The sequence below is a fragment of the Pituophis catenifer genome, unplaced genomic scaffold (assembly GCF_029215685.1).
Source record: "Pituophis catenifer annectens isolate HBS135680 unplaced genomic scaffold, rPitCat1.0.hap2 SCAF_1, whole genome shotgun sequence".
Classification (NCBI taxonomy): domain Eukaryota; kingdom Metazoa; phylum Chordata; class Lepidosauria; order Squamata; family Colubridae; genus Pituophis; species Pituophis catenifer.
This window is the reverse complement of record NW_027256881.1, coordinates 84,219,009-84,238,696: the sequence shown is the minus strand read 5'-3', so window position 1 is coordinate 84,238,696 and position 19,688 is coordinate 84,219,009. Positions and strand designations below refer to the sequence as shown.

The window sequence follows — 19,688 nt, the reverse complement described above, 5'->3', positions numbered from 1 at the left end:
GCTCGTTCCGGTGAGGGGCGGGGCAGAGAAGGCCTCGTTCCGGGTGCCGTTCCTTCGCTCCGCCCCTCCGTTCCCACGCCAGCGGGGGCGTCGGGGAGAGGGGCGGGGCCTCGGCCAGTCACGTTAATGACGTAGAGACGCAACTATATTAACCTCCTCTCTCTTCTCCCCCCCTCCCGCCCTCCAGGAGTAGGATGTTGTTGTTCCAAAGTTGGTAATTGCGCCGCTTCTCGCTTGCGGCGTTAGGCTCGCTCGGAGTGTTCGGTGAAACAGTCAGCATCCCTTTATTAACTAACGAGAGGTTGATGATTTAGCATTGGGAATCGCGGTTGTAAATTCCACTTTATTTTAAGCCGCCAACCTCATAATCACCAATGGGATCTTTTATTGGGGTAGGCAGGCTTCAAACCAAATTGCAACTGAAGCTGAAAATGGCAAGACACAAGAGGTAAAGGCGTTGAATGTGATTTTTAAAGCATTCATTACTGTTGCCTTAGAAATCTGCACCCCAAGTCAAAACAAACGATTTTAACTGCCGGAGAAAGAATCCATAAAGTTTTCAACATTTAAGTGGAAATACAGTGTTGTGCATTTGTACGACTAAAATCTTATTGTTATCAAAATTATTTGCTACCCATAGCAAACGATCCCAGCTGAGTTGCCTGATCCTCAGAGGCTTTTAAAAGCATTTTTTTCTGCAACCTCTTCCGCTGGAGGTTGTAGAAAAAAATGCTTCTAAAAGTAAAAAAAAAAAAAAAAGGTTGGCCGTGCCCACCCAGTCACATTACTCCCCACCAAGCCACACCCATAGAACCGGTAGTAACAAATTTTACATTTCACCACTGGACTGGGGGAATCAAAAGAGAAACTCGCTAACAATGTCCTGCTGGAGCAGGGTTGGACTAGACTAGATGACCTTCAGGTCCTTCCAGCCCTGGATTATCCTCTGAAGCTGTGTCTAGTGCCAAGTTTGTAGTCCTTCCTTCCTCTCCTTTTTCCCTCCCTCCCTCCCTCCCTCTCTCTCTCTCTCTCTCTCTCTCTCTCTCTCTCTTTCTTTCTTTCTTTCTTTCTTCTTTCTAAAACGGACCTCTCCATTTTTGGCCTACACCCCACCCATTTTTGGCCTAGCAAGTTTCAGGGAAGCCTGCTGAGAGCAAAAACGGACCCCCCACCCCACCCCCCATAAAAAAAAGGTTCCAACGATCACATGTCACAACTGTGATTTTTTTACTACTCGTTCGGGTGAATAGGTAGTAAAAAGATGCTTTAAAAAAGTAAAAAAAGAAGGCTCCTATGAGCATGTGGCACAACTGTGATCGTCGGAGCCTTCTTTTTTAAAGCATTTTTACTACCTATTTGCCTGAACCAGTAGTATTGTATGCATTGTAAACTGCCCTGAGTCTTCAGAAAAGGGCGACATATAAATCGAACCAATAAATAAATAAATAAATAAATAGTAAAAAAATGCCTAAAAAGTTAAAAAAAAAAAAAGTTCCGACGATCAGCTGAGGGAACTTTTTTTTTTACTTTTTAAAGCATTTTTAACTACTGGTTCTGGAGAACCGATAGGAAAAAAATGCTAAAAAAGTAAAAAAAAAAAAATCCAACGATTGTGGGTCGCTCAGCTGATCGTCGGAACTTTTTTAAAAACATGTTTTACTACCAGTTCAGGTGAACCAGACCGAACCGGTAGCATTTCACCCCTGGTATCTGGTGATTTACAAGAGAGGCTACACATGCACAGAAATAATCTTATATTTCACTTTTGGGTTAGAAATAATAGTGCATACCTGTTATCCTGTAATGTTGGAGCAATGAGTTTTACTCCCTAAATGTAAATAACCTAAGCCCATTTGTACTTTCCATCAATTTTTTCCAGCACAGTAATCAATGGTATTTTGATGCAATACACAAAAACCTGTCCTATAAGCCCCAAAATAGGCGTGACACAGTTAAAACTTTAAAATTCCCAACTCTCTACAAAAACTGCACTGTTTCTTTAAAACATCCTTGGTTTCACCCATGTAGGTGATGCTTTATAGATAAACTGCACACCTCATGAATGGTATCTCCATATGTTCTTAGAAGTTTAGACTCTTTTTTGATATTGTTGCTGTTCTCAAAATACTTCGAAAAGACCAGAATTATGTTTATATGATTTCACCTTTTTCAAAATTAAGTAACAAAACAATTACTCTTTAACTCCATGTATAATTAAATGCTTATAGGACTCTGAAGATCTTCAGAGCACTTCATAGGATTTATGTGTGTTTTTCTTTTAGCCAGGTTTTTCCTACGTAACCAGATTCTTCTGCAGCCCTAGCTCAGTGGAATCACATCCACTCGATTCTGGGCTTTTTTTCTTTCTGGCAGCCAGCAAGCTCTTTCGGCCAGTCTCTCACCAGGCAGCAAGAGCGTGCTGGCTGCCAGAAAGAAAAAAAGGAAAATGCTTTTAAAATGAACATTAATAAAGCAGTTAGCCTATTTATCATTGTGCAATGTAATTTGGGGGTGCTGAAATGTGACTTTTTTTCAAGATCAGACATACTAAAATGAGAGCAGGCATTCTTAATGATCCATTGTTATAGATAGATTAGAAGGGCAGAACAAAGTGAATGTCTTCTCTTTCTGTCTTCTCTTTTACATCCTTTTGCTTTTTACTTTACAAGCAAGAAAAGACCAAGAAAAGGGAAAATATAGTTGCCAGGAATCTGAATTGTTGGCCCAAGGAATGCTAGCCCTTTGGCATTATGTGGCATTATAACTCTGGGTTGCCCATCTAAACTTGACAAGTTTAAAATGTGTGGACTTCAATTCCCATAACTCTTTGCTAATACTGAGGCCCATAGAACTTAAAGTTATCATGTTTGAAAAACACTATTATAGCATTATTTGCCTAAAATAGCCTCTGTTTTTCATGGTTGCATAGTAGCTCAAGCTTTCCCAAATACTACATTTGCCTAGGAAGTAGATCTCAATCTATTCCCCACCCAATCCCATAATACATATAAAACAAGGAAAACTGATTATGACCACTCACAAGGTGAAAGTACAGTCAAATTCAAAAACTTAATTTTTATTTATTTTTATCCCATCATTAGTATTCTTATAATTAACTCAAGGCGACAAACATATCTAAACTCCTTCCTCCTATTTTCTTCACAAGAACAACCCTGTGAGATTGCTTGGGCTGACAGAGAGAATGACTGGGCCAAAGTCAGCCAGACAGCTTTCAATCCTATGGGTGGATTAGAAATCAATCTCCCAGTTTGTAGCCTGATTCCTTAAACACTAGATCAAACTGATTATTTCAAAAGGAGTAGATTTATCTGGCTGAAATAATGTTAATGTACTTTAACTGATTTTTGCCTTTACTAGTAGCTTCATGGAATCTAGATCAGTTCAATTCTTACATACTAAATTCTCTTGAATGTCACTGAGCCATTAGCTTGAACGTCTAATTTATATTCTATGCAGCATCATTAGCCTTCACGTCTTAAAAAAAGATGGTTACCACTTCCAATGGAATGCACACACACACACAAATAAAATTATCAAAATGAATAGCTAATCTGAACTGTCACATTTCTATCTTGTGGAATGACCAGGAGGGAGACATAGAAAAACAAAATGTCAATAAGAAATTGTTTTTAAAAATCTCACTAATTCTGCCACTTAAAAAAAAATCATGGAAAAAAATTGAGCTGTTATTCAAATGATGGCACAATTGAAAGAAATTGAACTGCTTTCTGCCCTAATTAGCAACCTGACTTGAGTGCAGATTGAAGGTTATAAGCAGTCTTGCTAAAGAAGATTCTTCATAAAAAGCATGCCTTAATAAGAATTCTCTGAACAGACATGGTAGGCATTTAAAAAGGACTGAGATAGGACATAAGAGGCTGGGCTAATGATGATGATCTAATTGCACAGTAAAAATATTGGCATGGGAAAGTGTAGCCCAGTCTTTTTTTGGAGAAAAAAAGCTGCAATATAAGATTTAGACTATTTGGTTGGTTTTGTGGGGTGAGGGATAGTATGCGTGTGCAAAGGAAAATAAAACTCGACTAATGCTGAAATGAAGAATTCTGGAATATATTTGTGGCAGGAAGTGTTCTTTCTAGAATACTAAGCACAAGGAAAAAGAGGGAGGGAGGGATTTTTCAAAATTTCGTCTGCTCACAGAATGTATGAGTAAACCAATCCCTATTTCTACTTCTGCTGATATCCCAACTTCCAACACATTTGAGATGCTTGAATGGGATTACCAAACAAAAAAAATACAATAGAAAAATGTATTTCCAAACTTCTCTTTTGAAATGATCTTAATAAAATAAGGTTCAATCTGAACAAGTAACAATTCTATTTGTTTAAACAACAAAAGACCTGTTGAATTTCTGTACTACTTTATACTGGCCTTGTGTATCAGCATTTTCCATAAAACCAAGATGAACAGCCAGCTGGCATTGTCTGAAGACTGGACTGAAGCACAGTAGAAACGCAGGACATAAATTCTTTGATTCTGTGTGTGTGTCTGTGCTAAATATTTTTCTCAAAACTATTTGTTTTTGTCCAATTTTAATTCTAAAATTCACTTTTTGTAACAGGCAGTTTATGGAGTGTGATCATCTGCTCTTTTTCTCAAATTGAGCAAGTAAGGGGAAAAAAAGCTATCCTTGTCTCACCCACCCCTGCCCCCCCACTCAAGTGTGGTATTTCTTTAGCTTCTGTTAATAGTACATGACAATTCTTGTAAACAACTTTTATGTTCCAGGCAACCAAAAAAGGAAGAAAAAGGCTGGTTCTACTGAGAGGGATGCTTTGCTAGCCAAGTCTTCAGATTGCCTGAAATGGTAGAAATGTTTGTCACAACTGACCTAGCTAGCTTGTAAAGATAAATGAGAAACACATAAACATTGCTTGTTTAATGGAGAAAGCTTCTGTTATTTCCAGGTTTTGGCACACACTACCTCTTCTAGATGGTAAAAGGTTTTCTTTAAAAAATTGGTAATTTAAAAACTTTACAATAATTAAAAGCAAGCAGCTGAAAAGTTAGTTGTAGTAAAATTGTGTTTACATACCATCAAAGAACAAACTGTAGCTCTAGCAACCAAGGACCCACTGCCAAGCCACTAAACCCCAGGGAATCTCTAATCCAGCCCTAAACCAAGGAGAGTTCCCATTAAGTCCCAGAATATGTTTCCAAAAATAGGAAGATTCAGTTATTGGCATTGTGGGATAACTCAGATTTGCCATCTATTTTTTGTCTTCCTGTCAAACCCAATAGCTAAATCATTTATTCCTACTTTAAAAGATAGGGACTACTCACTATGTGCAAAAGTAAATGATTCAGCCAAATCAAATTTGCAAAGGCAGCTCAATCAAATGGGGTTCAAGGTTCCAAATCTAAAAATGCAAATCAGTTATATCTGCTGTATTATTTTTTCAGTATATTTGGCTGTTCTCAATATATCTATACATCACACTGTCCATTTTCTGCATAAAGGGGAAACCCCAACCTCATGTCTGGGTCTTTGAATCATACAGATTGTCCTTGGGTTATGATGGCAATTGGGACCAGAATTTCTGTTGCTAAACAATGCAGTTGTAAAGCACAATGTCATTGACTACATCACTTATCAATGGTAATCATGGCAGGCCTGGTTGCAATTGTTAACACCAGGATCATGCAGACCATTAACTAGAGTTCATATGGCTACAACATGGAAAGAGGCAGGAGACTCAGGCAAACAGCCCAGCAGGTGAGAACTACAGGAAGGCAGACGGTAGAGAAAGTGGGCAAATGTTGCCATCCTGCCAGAAGGGAAAGATCCATAGCCTCAAGTCTTCTGCACCACAGCCTGCACCAATGTCAGCTGGGGCAATCTTCCTGCTGGTCAGTGAGGCAGGAACATTTCCACAGTGTCTCCTGCAAGCGTGGCCAGGATGCCTGATAGGTACTTGGTTGAGGGATTCCAAGGTGGCCAGAGGGAGAGGTGGCAGCGAGGCCTTGCACATGGCTGATAAAGCCCATTCTTTGTAGGGCTTGAGGCCAGCCGGCAAAGCCCAAAGGAGGGTAGTCAGGCAAAAAAATAAAGGTATGCTGTGCAGGGTAGCAGCAGTTGTAAATACAGGTGGATTACCAAGCACTTGGACCATGATCACATGACTGCAAGGGCACAGCAATGACGAACTTCAAGGATCAATTGTAAGCCCATCTTTTTCAGCACTGTTGTAACTTGAAATGGTCACTGAACAAATTGATGTAACCACTAACACACTGGGCTTGAATAAGTAAACTTGTAAAAAAAATGGGACTGAACTTGATATCCCATGTGTACCAGCGTATGCATGTGCTATTTCCTTTACTTAAAAATATATATTTTTTCCTGCCTGGAAAGAGGCCTCCAAGTTAGTAATACACAATAAATACAAACATGGTACGGGGCAATGTTCAGGAATGAATCTTGGCAACATAAAATACCCACAATGAAACTTTCAGCTTTCAAATTTTACTTTCAATCTGCATTCTAGTCTTTATCTACCTATAACTGTCAATTTTGTAAGATTATTCTACACAGATACTTTCTAAGACATTCATATGAAATCTCAGTGAGTTTAGCTTTATTATTATTATTAAATTCTTCACTGTTTGGATACATTTATTTTTTTATGTCTACTATTAATGGCTAATAGTAAAACTTGCTGGTAAAACTGAACGAGCAATACAATAAAACTAGTAATTTGCCAGTTTGTCATTCTTTGCTTACAATCGTATCAAAGTGAATGCAAGAGGAAGCATTGCCATTTTTAACAGAATACAAATACCCAAATTTTAAACAAAACAATACAAATGTAGGAATCTTTAAAAACGTGAACATATCTAAACAGATATGTCTAGCTATCATTTTAAGACAAAGATCATACAAAAGACATTAATTTACAAAGAGAACATTAACAGCAAACTTAAGAACAAGAAAAATAAATAAATTGGAGTAGCATAGCATAAATATTATTGTATTATAAAAACTAAAATGGTATCTAAAGATTAGTAGATTAAGGATAAATTATACTCTGTTACTTGCATGATACTCGGTTACTTGCATGATATCATGGGAGCACCACTAGAAGATCCTTCAAAAAGGTAAGAGTTTATTTTGAAACTTATTTTAATAATTAACTGCAAAAAATAAAATGAAGACATACTTAACCATATCCTTTTTACCATACAAATTATTTCTTCAATGTTTAGTTGAACATGTTGATGTGGCAAACAATACATGCCTCTTATTTAACTCTCTTAGATCAGAAATTCTAAGCATAACTCATATAAGCATCCAAGCAATGATGCCATCTATTTGCTCCCACTGCTTTCAAATATATTTTCTGATGTAACAAACTACATTGAATTAACATTTTTTTTGCACAATTCAAGATGGATTACGGTTCTTAGTTTCTTTGGAAGTACAAAGTTATAGTTTATTAATTTCTAAATAAAGTGCATTTTGATTAATCAAAATAATATGTTGAAGAAATTCACAATCACAGAACTTAAATTGTTTACTCATATTTTCATCCTAAAATGAATGAGTAGTTCTGACAGTTACCAGAATTTCTGACAGTTAGCTCATATTATCTTGTCTCTTAGATAAGTGATGGCCCTCTTCCAACCTCAGTAAATCTGAACGGTAAGCCATGGCCCCCAACCTCGGTGAGTTTGAAATAGATTATTTCATTCGAGTTCTTCAGTTTCTTCTGAGAAAAGATCTGCCAAATCAGCTACTGTTAATACAGAGGCCTCCGACTGTTTCAGAGAAGAATTGGAATGACTTTGGAAACAAAACAAGAAAAAGGAAGAGAACAAATCAAGAAGATTGAGAAACAGACGGTACACTTCATAGCTCTGCACTAAAGGTTTATTTTATAATGATCATGAAGGAAAAGGCAGTTTACCAAGGACACCACTTCATTTCAAAGGACTACAAAATCGTGCCTGATAATTTTAAATATTTTCCAGGATACTTTACAATGTCATTTAGGTTTGAAATGGTAAACTGTTTTCCAATCCCATTTTAATCTAATTTTTAAGTAAAATTATTCATATAATTAGAAATTATGCAATAAACTAAGCTACCACTTCAAACGTAAAAATGTACATACTGTACAAAAAGTTATATAATAAAAATGTTGATAGATCTTTTGGTCAACCAAAGAGAATAAAGAAATTGATATTTGATTGTTCCAACAGTGCTTTTTCAAGAGACAACTGGACTTTCTTGTTTTTCTTTGAAGATGTTTTGCTTCTCATTCAAGAAACTTCTTCAGCTCTGACTGGATGTGGAGGAATGGAAGGATTTATATTCCTTCCATTCCTTACCATCCAGTCAGAGCTGAAGAAGCTTCTTGGATAAGAAACAAAACATCTTCAAAGAAAAAAAGAAATAACAGAAAAATGAAAAAGTCCAGTTGCCTCTTTTAAAAGCACCTTTGGGACAACCATGACCTGGATGACTGAGAATCTCCATAGAAATTGAGATTTGATTACACCATGCCTCATAAGCCATACAATAACCAAACATAATTCCTTAGTATTTTAAAAGCAGAAAAAAATACATTTGTGAGGGATCAAAAAGATATCCTAATAATTAATCATAAATAAATAACCAATGAATCTGTAATGATTTTTATATATTTCCTATGCACACAACCTTGTATGATTCTTGGGAATTTGGCTAATAAAAATGGGATAACTGATTTAAGAATTAAATTCTTTTCGTCTGGAAAGTTAGCCTCCAAGATCAGTTTCAGGAATTGATTCAGTTGTAGTAGCTTGAGAGTTCAAAATACAAACAAAGATAATTCCTATGGACTTTCCCAATCATGGAAAGCCTGGACTACTGCAATGCTCTCTACATGGGGCTCCCCTTGAGGAGTACCCGGAGGCTCCAGCTGGTCCAGAATGCGGCCGCGCGGGTGGTTATGGGAGCGACGTGGCGCTCCCATGTGACTCTCCTGTGCGAGCTGCACTGGCTCCCGGTGGTCTTCTGGGTGCGCTTCAAGGTTTTGGTTACCACCTTTAGAGCGCTCCATGGCCTAGGAACGGGGTATCTACGAGACCGCCTTCTGCCACCAGTAGCCTCTCACCGACCAGTACGCTCCCATAGAGAGGGGCTTCTTAGGGTGCTGTCGGTCAAACAGTGTCGACTGGCGGCCCCTGGGGGAGAGCCTTCTGTGGGAGCACCTGCCATCTGGAACGAGCTCCCCCCGGAGATACGGAGGATCACAGATCTGCGCGCTTTCCGCCCTGCCCTCAAAACATTCCTATTCCAGCAGGCCTAACCTCTTTTTTAAACTGTTTTTAAAATTTTTAAATTTTAAATTTGTCTTATAAATTTGGGGTGTTTTAAATTTTGTTTTCTGGGGCAAATTACTTAATTGTATTTTAATGGTTTTTTAACTTTTGTATTATATGTATTTTATCTTTTGGCTGTTCACCGCCCTGAGTCCTTCGGGAGTAGGGCGGTATACAAATTCAATAAATAATAATAATAATATAATAATAATAATTAGCAAAGTCCAGTTGTTCTTATTTGCTATATTAATCTCAGACATTTTCATTGAAGACAGTTTTTATTATGCTTCAGATTCTTTTTGCAACAAGAATATTCACAATTTGAAAATGGCTGTAATTGAGAGTTCTTGGACAATGCCTCTCTCCTTTTTCATCGTAATTCTAATTCCTGATATAATTCTATATGTCCATTCCTGTTTAATTCCATGGAACTTATTTCTATATATATGTTTACAGAGTTGCAGTTACATGATTTTACATATTAGATGGCTCACTTACACATTTAAGTAACAATTTGATTATCAACTTTTACCTACCTCCTTTCTACAGTTTTCATCATTGTCTGCATACGTTCTTCTATTGTTGCTTTAATCAAGAATCTATGAACAATGGTAGGTCTGCATTTTGAAAACAAAACATTAACAAAGATGATTATACATTATTTCTCAGAAGTAAATTTTACTGACTTACAAAGGCTTTATTTACTAGTAGGGACTTTATAATCTTAATGGTTTCAATAGTCATGCATATTTTAAGAACAGATTAGAATCCGTTGATATTTTTTAAAAATCAAATTAACTAGTTTCATCCATATATATCTTACAGTTTTAGAAAAATGATATACAGGAAATAGTCATTATATTAAAGGGAAGGTCTGTTTCCAAAAAAAAGCACCAGACATATTTCCAATCTATTTTGTTCCATTAATTAAGTTAACAAACCAAAGACATAGCCAATTGTAATTATAGTACCTGCCAACTGGAATAGAACAGTATTTATCTCTTTCCTTCACAGGAGAAATACTCATAAGCACAAACAAGTGCAAACTAAATATATTTATTTAAGATGATGATATTCTAAATCAGACTTCCATAGCTTAGATGTCTTCCAAGCATGTGGACATTAATTTCCAGAATTCACCAGAAAGCATATTCACCATGTGAATGCTGGAAGGTAAAAATCACTATATTTGAAGGATCTATAGACTGGTAATTTTGTTAATTTTTATTCATTTATTTGTATCCTGCTTTTATTATTTTTACAAATAACTCAAGGAGGCAAACATATTCAACACACCTTCCTCTTCCTGTTTTCCCCACCAAAACAACCCTGTGAGGTGGGTTGGACTGTGAGAGAGTGGCTGGCTCAAAGTCACCCAATTGGTTTTCATGACCAAGACAGAACTTGAACTCACAGTCTCCTGCTTTTTAGTTTGGTGCCTTAATATTAAAACAACTGGCTTTAATACTGTTTTAACCTTAGATATTATCCATACATTCATGTTAATGTTAAACTTCTTAGGGTAAGAAAGATGGAATCCAGAAGTTGCAACTGATACAAGGCAAAATAATTGCATAATATCTATTCTGAAAGATCTGTAGTAACTGCCCATTACCCACTAAAAACAATTTAAAAAGCAATTTTAAGTTTAAATGGTTTAGGGCCTGACTATCTGAAGGACATTGTCTTTCTGACAATGAATTTGTCTGTCATATAAACATAAAGGTTGCACTGCCAAAAGCTTGGTTAATTGATATGTAGGGAATTTATGGGAAAATCTGTAAATGTTAAATATATTAATATAATGTTGAGTTATATACCAACGTTTTGGAGTTTGATAGTACATCAGAAATTGTGGTTGAATCGAGCATGGAGATGGCAAAAAGAATTATATGAAGAAAATGGAGAAGTGGTATTAGTTCAGATAATAAAGGAATGATTGTTGTAGATGTGTGTTTTGGAAAAGGGGATATTTTCTGCTAATTAAAGGTTGTGGATAATGTGTTCTTATGGCAGAGATTCTGTGATATCTTACAATAGTATCTCATACTGTTGTATTATAGCAGTGAATTCCTTGATAAACTAGTGGCTATTGTTGAATATAAAATAGAAAGATGTAAAATATATTATTTTCCATCTTAGTTTGCATGTTTAGCTTGTACTTTTTATTTTTTTTCTTTAAGATTAAATATTGTTTTCTTACAAAATTATATTGAAAATGTATTCTAATTAAAATATTTAATACAAATATTTTTTAAAATGTAGGGGACAGCCTTGTTCTAGAATTCCTGAGTTATAGAATGTTTTCTCTGGGAAGATGTATTTGCCGCTATTCTCCAGATTTTTAGAAAATGACAATGTTTTAATTATTAATTGATTTGCATGTTGACTTTACCATCATATTTTATATTTTGTTATATTTTTATTAGCTACACTTAATACGTATATGCAAAAAAGCAAAGAATAAATGTAAAAGGTAAAAAAATGCTGTCACTGTTTAAAAATAGTTTAAACAGAACAGTACTGAGTTTGAGAAGTATCTACTCTGAAGTAAATGACCTACGAGGTCCCTTCCAACTCTGTTAATCTGTAATCTGTAAATCAGAGCAATTTAGTGTTTTTTTTTTTACATTTTCTAATATCTTTAAATTACTTCACCTTACTGGAGTCACTATTAAATCCTAAACTAGCTCCTGTTTCTTCCCCACCCCCCACCCCCCACAGGTGTTAAAATGTCATGTCTGAAAAGTTTTTCCCCAATTGTGTACATAATTCATCCTTCTTGGGATTATGGTGTGGATACATAAATTCACAGAGGCAACTGTAAACCATTGACTGATAAGTCCTAGTCCTAACACATTAGGAGGGAAAAAAATTAAAATAAGTGAATGTAATTGACTGATGTGTAAAAGTCACTGGTTGGCAAAAAAGGAACAAGAGCCTCTAAAACCTTTATGACACTGGAATTAGATTACATAAATCAGATTTTAGAACATACTTAGTTTGCCCAATACGATGCACTCTGCCAATGGCCTGTAATTCATGTGCTGGATTCAATATGGGCTCAACCAGCAGTACCTGGGTTGCTTCAATTATGTTTAGACCATTAGAACCAGTATGGAGAGGCAAAAGCAGTATGTTGATCTTGGGATCATATTTAAATGCAGAGAGGTTTTCCTAGAAGAAAAAAATATTGTTGTATCATTTCAGCAAAGGAAAAGGTTGGATGGGGGGAGAGAACAAATATAAATTCACCACTTTTCAGTATATTAAATAAACATAACTAAAGGTTAGTGACAATACATCCTACCTAACTTACACATACAAAACAACCAACAACGTGATGTGCAAACATATGTGCTCCCTGTTATCCCTGACAGAATCTTTCCCATGATACTATGAATAAATTACCCTCTTCTTTTGAATTAATAATTTAAGCAATTCCTTTGCTTAACTAACTATATTGGTTTTTAATCAGATGCATACAACTGCTTTTCTGTGCAGTAAGATTATACAAATACAAATAATTCAATTGGAATAAAAAAAAGATCGTTAACCCTTGTTTTAAAGATAAAAAGGAATATAGTATAACAAAAGATGATAAAAGTCACCATATATTAAACGTCAATCAGTTTAATGGTGGGAATGGTGCCCAGCATCAACCCATCCCTGATTATCGTAGTGAATGTCAGTTCTTTGATGTTGCCCAGATCAGGAAACAAGATTCCATAAAATGACTAGAACTACATTTTATTGAGATAAGCTATATTCAGAGAATCCTGCAAGCTTGATTGTTTTCTTTTCCTTCTATTTTATATCCCAAAGAGTCAAGGAGGAGATAGCCTGAGTCTCTTCTCTTTTTTTTGTGCTCAACAAATGTTTCTGGACTTTTGTGATGGCAACTGCGTATTTTCCTTAAAGTCATGTTCCTGACTCCCCATCATGAAGGTGCTTGATAGGCAGTAGAATAGATACAGTTCCAGGCAGAAAGGATTGAAGTCTTACCATAGCCTTTTCCCTACTTTAATGACCTTAAGGATTAACATTACTAGATGTTATGAAAGGCTGCTCAGCTGTATCCATGCACATTTGTAAGAATTTGTAAGAATAACATGCAGGTCAAACAGGAACAATGAATTCCTACCATGAAAATGAATTACTTCCTGTTTTATATGAAGACGGCATCCACACAATGGACTAATCTACCAGGAATACAGATATTCCTTACAGGTAATCCTTCAGGTATGACAGGCCATTTAACAAACATTCAATGTTACAATGGATACTCCAAAAGATAAATACAAAACTGTTTTAAAGTTACAAATTCTGTAGCTCCCATCATTAGCCCTTATGACTGACTGCAGAGACGTAGCTGCACACCCACCCTATTACCCGCCCAGCCTGCCTGGCCAGGTCCTCAGAGACACTGGGCCTGCTTTGCTAACATACTGGGTTCCATGTAAACCTCCCCACCCCCATTCCCCCAGCACCATTCGCTCACTTACCTTTTGATGAGCTTAGGAAGTCAGGGTAGAGAAGGCCGCTCCCTTGCTGGCCTTGTGGCACAATCAAGAAGAAATCCTGTCACTTTTGCTTCTGTTGCAATCCTTTCCTCTCCAGCCGGCATAAACCACTATGATTTCTTCTTAGCTTCACCAGCACAACTTTACACTAGTCTAACCCAGGCGGTGCTATGAAGAAATCATGCCTATTTTGATTCCTTGCAAGCTTTCTTCTCCAGCCAGCATTAATCAGTGTGATTTCTTCTTAGCACTGCCAGCTGGTAGAGCAAAGAAATCCCATCTCCTTTGCGTCCATGGCAATCCTTTCCTTCCCAGCCATTGTAAATCACTACCAATTTATGCTGGCTGGGGAGGAAAGGCTTGCGAGGAACCAAAATAGGCACGATTTCTTCTTAGCGCCACGAGTGCAAAGGAAGCACTGGCAGAACTAAGAATAAACCATAATAGTTTATGCTGGCTGGACAAGAAAGGATTGCAACAGAAGCAAAAGTGACAGGATTTCTTGATTGTGTCACATGGCCCAGTGTTCTCTGACTGCCTGAGCTTGTTAAAAGGTAAGTAAGTGAACGGTGATGGAGTGGGGTATAGAGGCCCATAGGGAAACCAAAGGGCAGGAGGCAGAGCATGGGGTATCTTGGAGGGTAGAGGTGTCTTGAGAGTACCTATAGAGCATTTACTGCTGAAATTAAGCTTGCCTTGGTGGAATCCATCATATCTCTATCTGGGTTAGGTAGCGTCTGAAGATTGCAAGCCCAAAACATCCAAACTTTAAACCAACATGGCAGGATAAAACTGTACTCTTTAGAACTACACAATTGCTTATCTGTGATTCTGTACAGATGCCAAAAGCAGAATCATGACTACAAGTGGAAGACAGCAGAAATGGATTACCTAACAACTAATTTGGAATGACTAGCAGAAAGACTGGAACATCTTTTGATAACTAGAATCATCAAAAACATGGCCAACATGGTCACTAAGAAATAATTACAAATATGGCTGATCTCTGACTTGATCTTGAGGACTTATAAGGCACATACCTGATGGACTACTATCTAACCTTTGCTTGAAGATATCCTATGAATATTAGCTCACATTACTTGGTAGCTGATTACATTATCAAACTGCTCCTATTCTTAAGAGTTTTCTAAACGTGAAATGAGCCTTTTGGGTATAAAATCCACTTTCAATCTTTTCAAAGGTTTAGCTTTTCAAAGCTAAACCTGGCCTAAATCTTCTCCCCTTTTTAAATATAAATTTTAATTTGTTTTAAATTATGGGGTATTTTAAATTCAGCCAAATTATTTAATTTGTTTTTAATCTATTTAAAATTTTTGTATTTATGTGTTTTATCTTGTGGCTGTTCACCGCCCTGAGTCCTTCGGGAGAAGGGCGGTATAGAAATTTAATAAAATAAATAAATAATAAATAAATAAACAAACAACATAATACAACACAATCCAGGTTCCTCCCGACCAAAGTAGAATAAACTAGAATGATTAAGTACTGTGATTTGGAAATTATAATTATTTTAATTCAGCCTAAAACTGCATTTACATTTTTGTAGCAAACAAAGAAGTGTGATCTGTCCCCGTCTCCACACACACACAAACACAGCCAGCCGAGGGTTAAGAAAGCACTTGGCACGCACACAGGTCATTATCTCAAACTTGGCAACAATATAAGCACCGTCTGCCAAGAGCTTTACTTCAACAGATAACATAAAATTACATACGCATTGTAAATAGTCCAGCAAAACAATATCCCTTCGGCAGCTTCAGGCGTTGTTCAAGTGACTAGCCAGAGTTAGTTTTTGTTCATCACAGAGTTTTACCAGCCACCACCCTCTCTTATATAGTCTCTGGGGTGTGGTCCAGTGACTCAGTTATAATCCCTAGCACACCTCCTTAACTGCTGCAACCGTTTATCACGCCTTCGTTGGCGTGCATCCAGGAACGACGGCTCTCCTTCCTCGCTCTCATCAGAGACACCTGGCTCCTGGCTAATCTCCTCTTCCTCGGCCGGCACCTGAGACAGTGCCAGAGGGGAGGGGCCTGGAGAGGGAGGCTTGGCTGACTCCTCTCCCTCATGTTCGGAGCCTTCTTCCTCCGATGAGATAGGCTCAGAGGGCGGGGCCACAACAAAGTGATTCAGGTAAGAATAAAATAAAACAATCACAAAGTATGACAGGCAGGCCTCATTAAAAAAGAATTAAAGAGGAAATAGCTCAAGTTATAAAAATGGCAGGGAAGAATGGGAAGCTAGATAAGATAAAATATGACCCACTTGTTCCCAACCATCCTAAATTATGGGGCATTAATATCTTGGATATATGCTTCTTTTACATCAAACTGGAATTAACTGCTAGATGATGTTAAATTTGTACTTGATCCTTACAACCTAATATCTTATTTCTCTTCCTTTTTTCCCTTTAATTTACAGTATTACAGTTATTTTATAAGCTAAATTAATTTCACCCGTTCAAATATGAATTACTTTGGTACAAATGTCTGTTATCCTTACTATATTAGTATTAAGAGGAGAAAAAAGAAAATATATAATAACAGTAATGAAATCAATACCTGAAATTTGTGGATTCCATTGATTTGAGCAAAGTCCATGTTATTATCATGTAAAGCTTTTGCAATGATATCAAGCACATCTTGCCACTGCAAAATATAAAAGAAAGTTGTTTACATACTACAAATAAGATGGATAGTTGTACTAGATAGCAATATCAATAGCACTTATTATATACAGCTTTATAGTACTTTACAGCCCTCTCTAAGCAATTTACATAGTCAGCATATTGCCCCCAACAATTTTGGGTCCTCATTTTACCCACCTCGGAAGGATGGAAGGCTGAGCCTGGTGAAATTTGAACCAGCAAATTGCAGGCAGCAGAAGTAGCCTGCAGTACTGTACTCTAACCACTGCACCACCGAGATATGGGAGCTTTCTTGTTTATTACTTCAAAAATAAGTAGTAGTACGGCCAAATATACAATTGTCAATGCTCACCAGATTTAGCTTCAATCAATTCTCATTTTATTTATTAATACTCCAGAACCCTGTTGAATAACACATTCACAAACTGCTATTTTATAATTTTAAATGTAGAAATACCGTTGAGAAAACTAGAGCTTTTGCCCCTGGATCTTTGAATTGAATTTTCTTTAAAGTTCGGACCACAGCTTCCACTTTAGTTGAGTGGCTTCCCTTTTAAGAGAAAGAAAATGAAAATTAGTTTTCATTTATTCAGTTAAGATCATATCAAAAATACAAAGTAACATTATGTATGTGTTTTACCACACTGTTTATAGCATATCAATTCATGTATACCAGGAAACACAAGCATATGACCTGAGATGTTTTGTGTGGCTATCGAATTATTATGAAACTGTTCCCATGAACATGATCCAACCAATTGATATGTCCAGTTACTCTGAATGCCAAAATTAAGCACTAGAATAACTTAACGAATTACAGAAATAAATATATAAATAAATTTCATCCTATGAAATGACTTGCCATTTGGAAGAGCAGAGAACTGTCTCTGGATAACATAAATTTGGACACAAAAATGTTGTGGAAACTAATTCCACAAAACCGACTTCCAAATAAATAAAATGTAATTTTTTCCTAATGAAATCATCGATAATTTGCATCAAGTCTACCTTCACAGGTATATCGTCCTCCTGGTTTGCAGTTTCTGCTGTGAAGACATAGGAGATTTCTTTATGTGAAGTTGTTTGTCTGCAGATGGCACACTTGATTGAACTTCTGCGAGTGCCAACACTGTATTGTTCTATAATAATAGCTATGCATTCATTGCAGAAACAATGTCCACATGTCAACACTGCCCACTAGATGGAGACAAAATATTTGTTATACATATAAACCAACAAGAAAACTAGAAAAGGACTAGTTGTTTAAAAAAAAAGTGAAAAGATGCATAGGTATGAGATTTTTAATCAACTAGCCTAAACAGCTACCTAATGATAGATTTCTCACTCAGATTTAAGTACCACATTAAAAATAATGAAATCTTCCAAATAACTGAAATACAAGCCATGAATTTCTTTGATTGCTCCATGATATTTAGTGATATTCATGATATTTTGTCTGTATTTAATATTTTGCAATTTTAATCTGTTTTTATATTGATAATTTTATATCTCTAGTTTTACTATATTTTACTATAGTAAAATACTATATGTTTTACTTAAGCTGCCAAGAGTTGCTTCGGATAGCAAGTTGCATGGCATATAAGTTTAATAACTAAAAAATAAATAAACAAATATATTTATTGTTCAGTATTTATTGTTCAGTATATAAAAGTATGATGGGTCAAATAACAGGGAAATGTGTACCATACACATAAACATAAACATCAAAACACCACAAAGAAAAAAAAAATCAAACTTCTTAGAGAAAGTTTTTTGTTTGGAGGGCAGGCTGAACACCCATTGTCAGAATGATGAGAAGGCCCAAAAATTAATTTCCAGCAAAATATAATTTTGCTTTTATTTATGAAATTTTATTTATAAATTAAATTTATTTAAATACAATTCATGCATTTGCTGTAGAAGTCTTCTTTTAGCTACAATATTCAAAAAAAGTTTGAAAAACTATAGCCAAGGGGTTTTTTGCTTGTAAAACATGTAAATATTAGAAGAAGCAAACAGCTAATTACGTAGATTTGCAAAAAGCTACTTATGTTGACATCAACTTTTAATATTTTAAAAAAGTACAAAAACTTTTACATAATACTGAAATTCTATAAATGCCTAGAATATCTGCTCAGCGGCCTAGCGTTTCATCAGATAGTGCCATATACTTCATTTTCAAAATTTTAAGAGACAGATATAGAAGCATAAACATATTTCTATATGAAAATTATAATACTTGAGAACATCAGGATACAACATTTTGCATACGCATTCTATGTTTGGCAGCTATGTGGTCCAACAGAATACTTTGTAAAAAATAAATAACAGAACTATAATCATATAGGATTGTTTTGAAAGACAACAGATTTGTGAGTATTGTTGGATAAAGAAAATTATTTCACATATGCCAAAAATGAACTAAATTATCTACCAAAAAGGTGGAGAATTTTACCTGTTTTCCCAACTGCCGTGCACAAATTGGGCAGGGCTCTGGATTAACTCCTCCAGTTGTTTTATCTTGAGACTATGTGAACATTGAAGAAAAGCATGTTTACAGCAAAAGTAAAAAAAAAAAAATCAATTATGCTCTACTTAAAATAATTAAGTAATTTGATGTTAATACTATTCATTTTTATTGATCAAATATGTTATTTCATAATAAACAAACATGACATAATTCTCAGAAAAATGAAAGAATGTAGATGGATCCAAAGAGGTATAAATAGAACTAAAAATGGAATGCAAAGTGATAGAAAACATTTCAAAGGAGTACAGCTTGAAAGCCTATTAGAGTATGAAAAATACAGTGGCCAATTTCACTTAACAGTCAGCATGATGACCTTATATGTTTCAGAGCTGATATGAGAAGTAATTTAAAGAAAATGAAAGTATACCTCTTTGAGTTTAGTCATAAAGTGTTTTTAAATTCACCTTAATTCAAGTGTCTATTGAGCAAGAACCAGTAATTTAATTTATCAAATTTCTATGCCAGTATCATGTATCTCATCTCTGCCCACCTGGTATACTCAAACATGATGCATGCACTTAAACAATACCACTTTATGGGACCTTGGAAGTATGCCTATTGTGTTGCAATACCTGCTCTCTGGAATGTTGCTAAAAGGGACAATTGGAGACACAATGA

The 19,688-nt window shown here is 35.9% G+C and overlaps 1 protein-coding gene across 2 annotated transcripts in view; it reads right to left on the bottom strand.

Annotated features, from left to right (window-relative positions):
* Positions 1 to 6,326: 6,326 nt before the first annotated feature.
* The window catches only part of SHPRH (SNF2 histone linker PHD RING helicase), a 55,139-nt gene continuing 41,777 nt past the window's right edge, over positions 6,327 to 19,688 (bottom strand). For both annotated transcript variants that reach the window (XM_070932661.1, XM_070932662.1), the window contains 7 exons: positions 18,996 to 19,067; positions 17,549 to 17,737; positions 16,998 to 17,090; positions 16,455 to 16,541; positions 12,348 to 12,526; positions 9,886 to 9,966; positions 6,327 to 7,826 (listed from right to left, as the gene is read on the bottom strand). In XM_070932661.1, the coding sequence (XP_070788762.1) occupies positions 7,730 to 7,826; positions 9,886 to 9,966; positions 12,348 to 12,526; positions 16,455 to 16,541; positions 16,998 to 17,090; positions 17,549 to 17,737; positions 18,996 to 19,067 (798 nt within the window). In that variant the 3' untranslated portion in view covers positions 6,327 to 7,729. The remainder of the gene's footprint in view (positions 7,827 to 9,885; positions 9,967 to 12,347; positions 12,527 to 16,454; positions 16,542 to 16,997; positions 17,091 to 17,548; positions 17,738 to 18,995; positions 19,068 to 19,688) is intronic.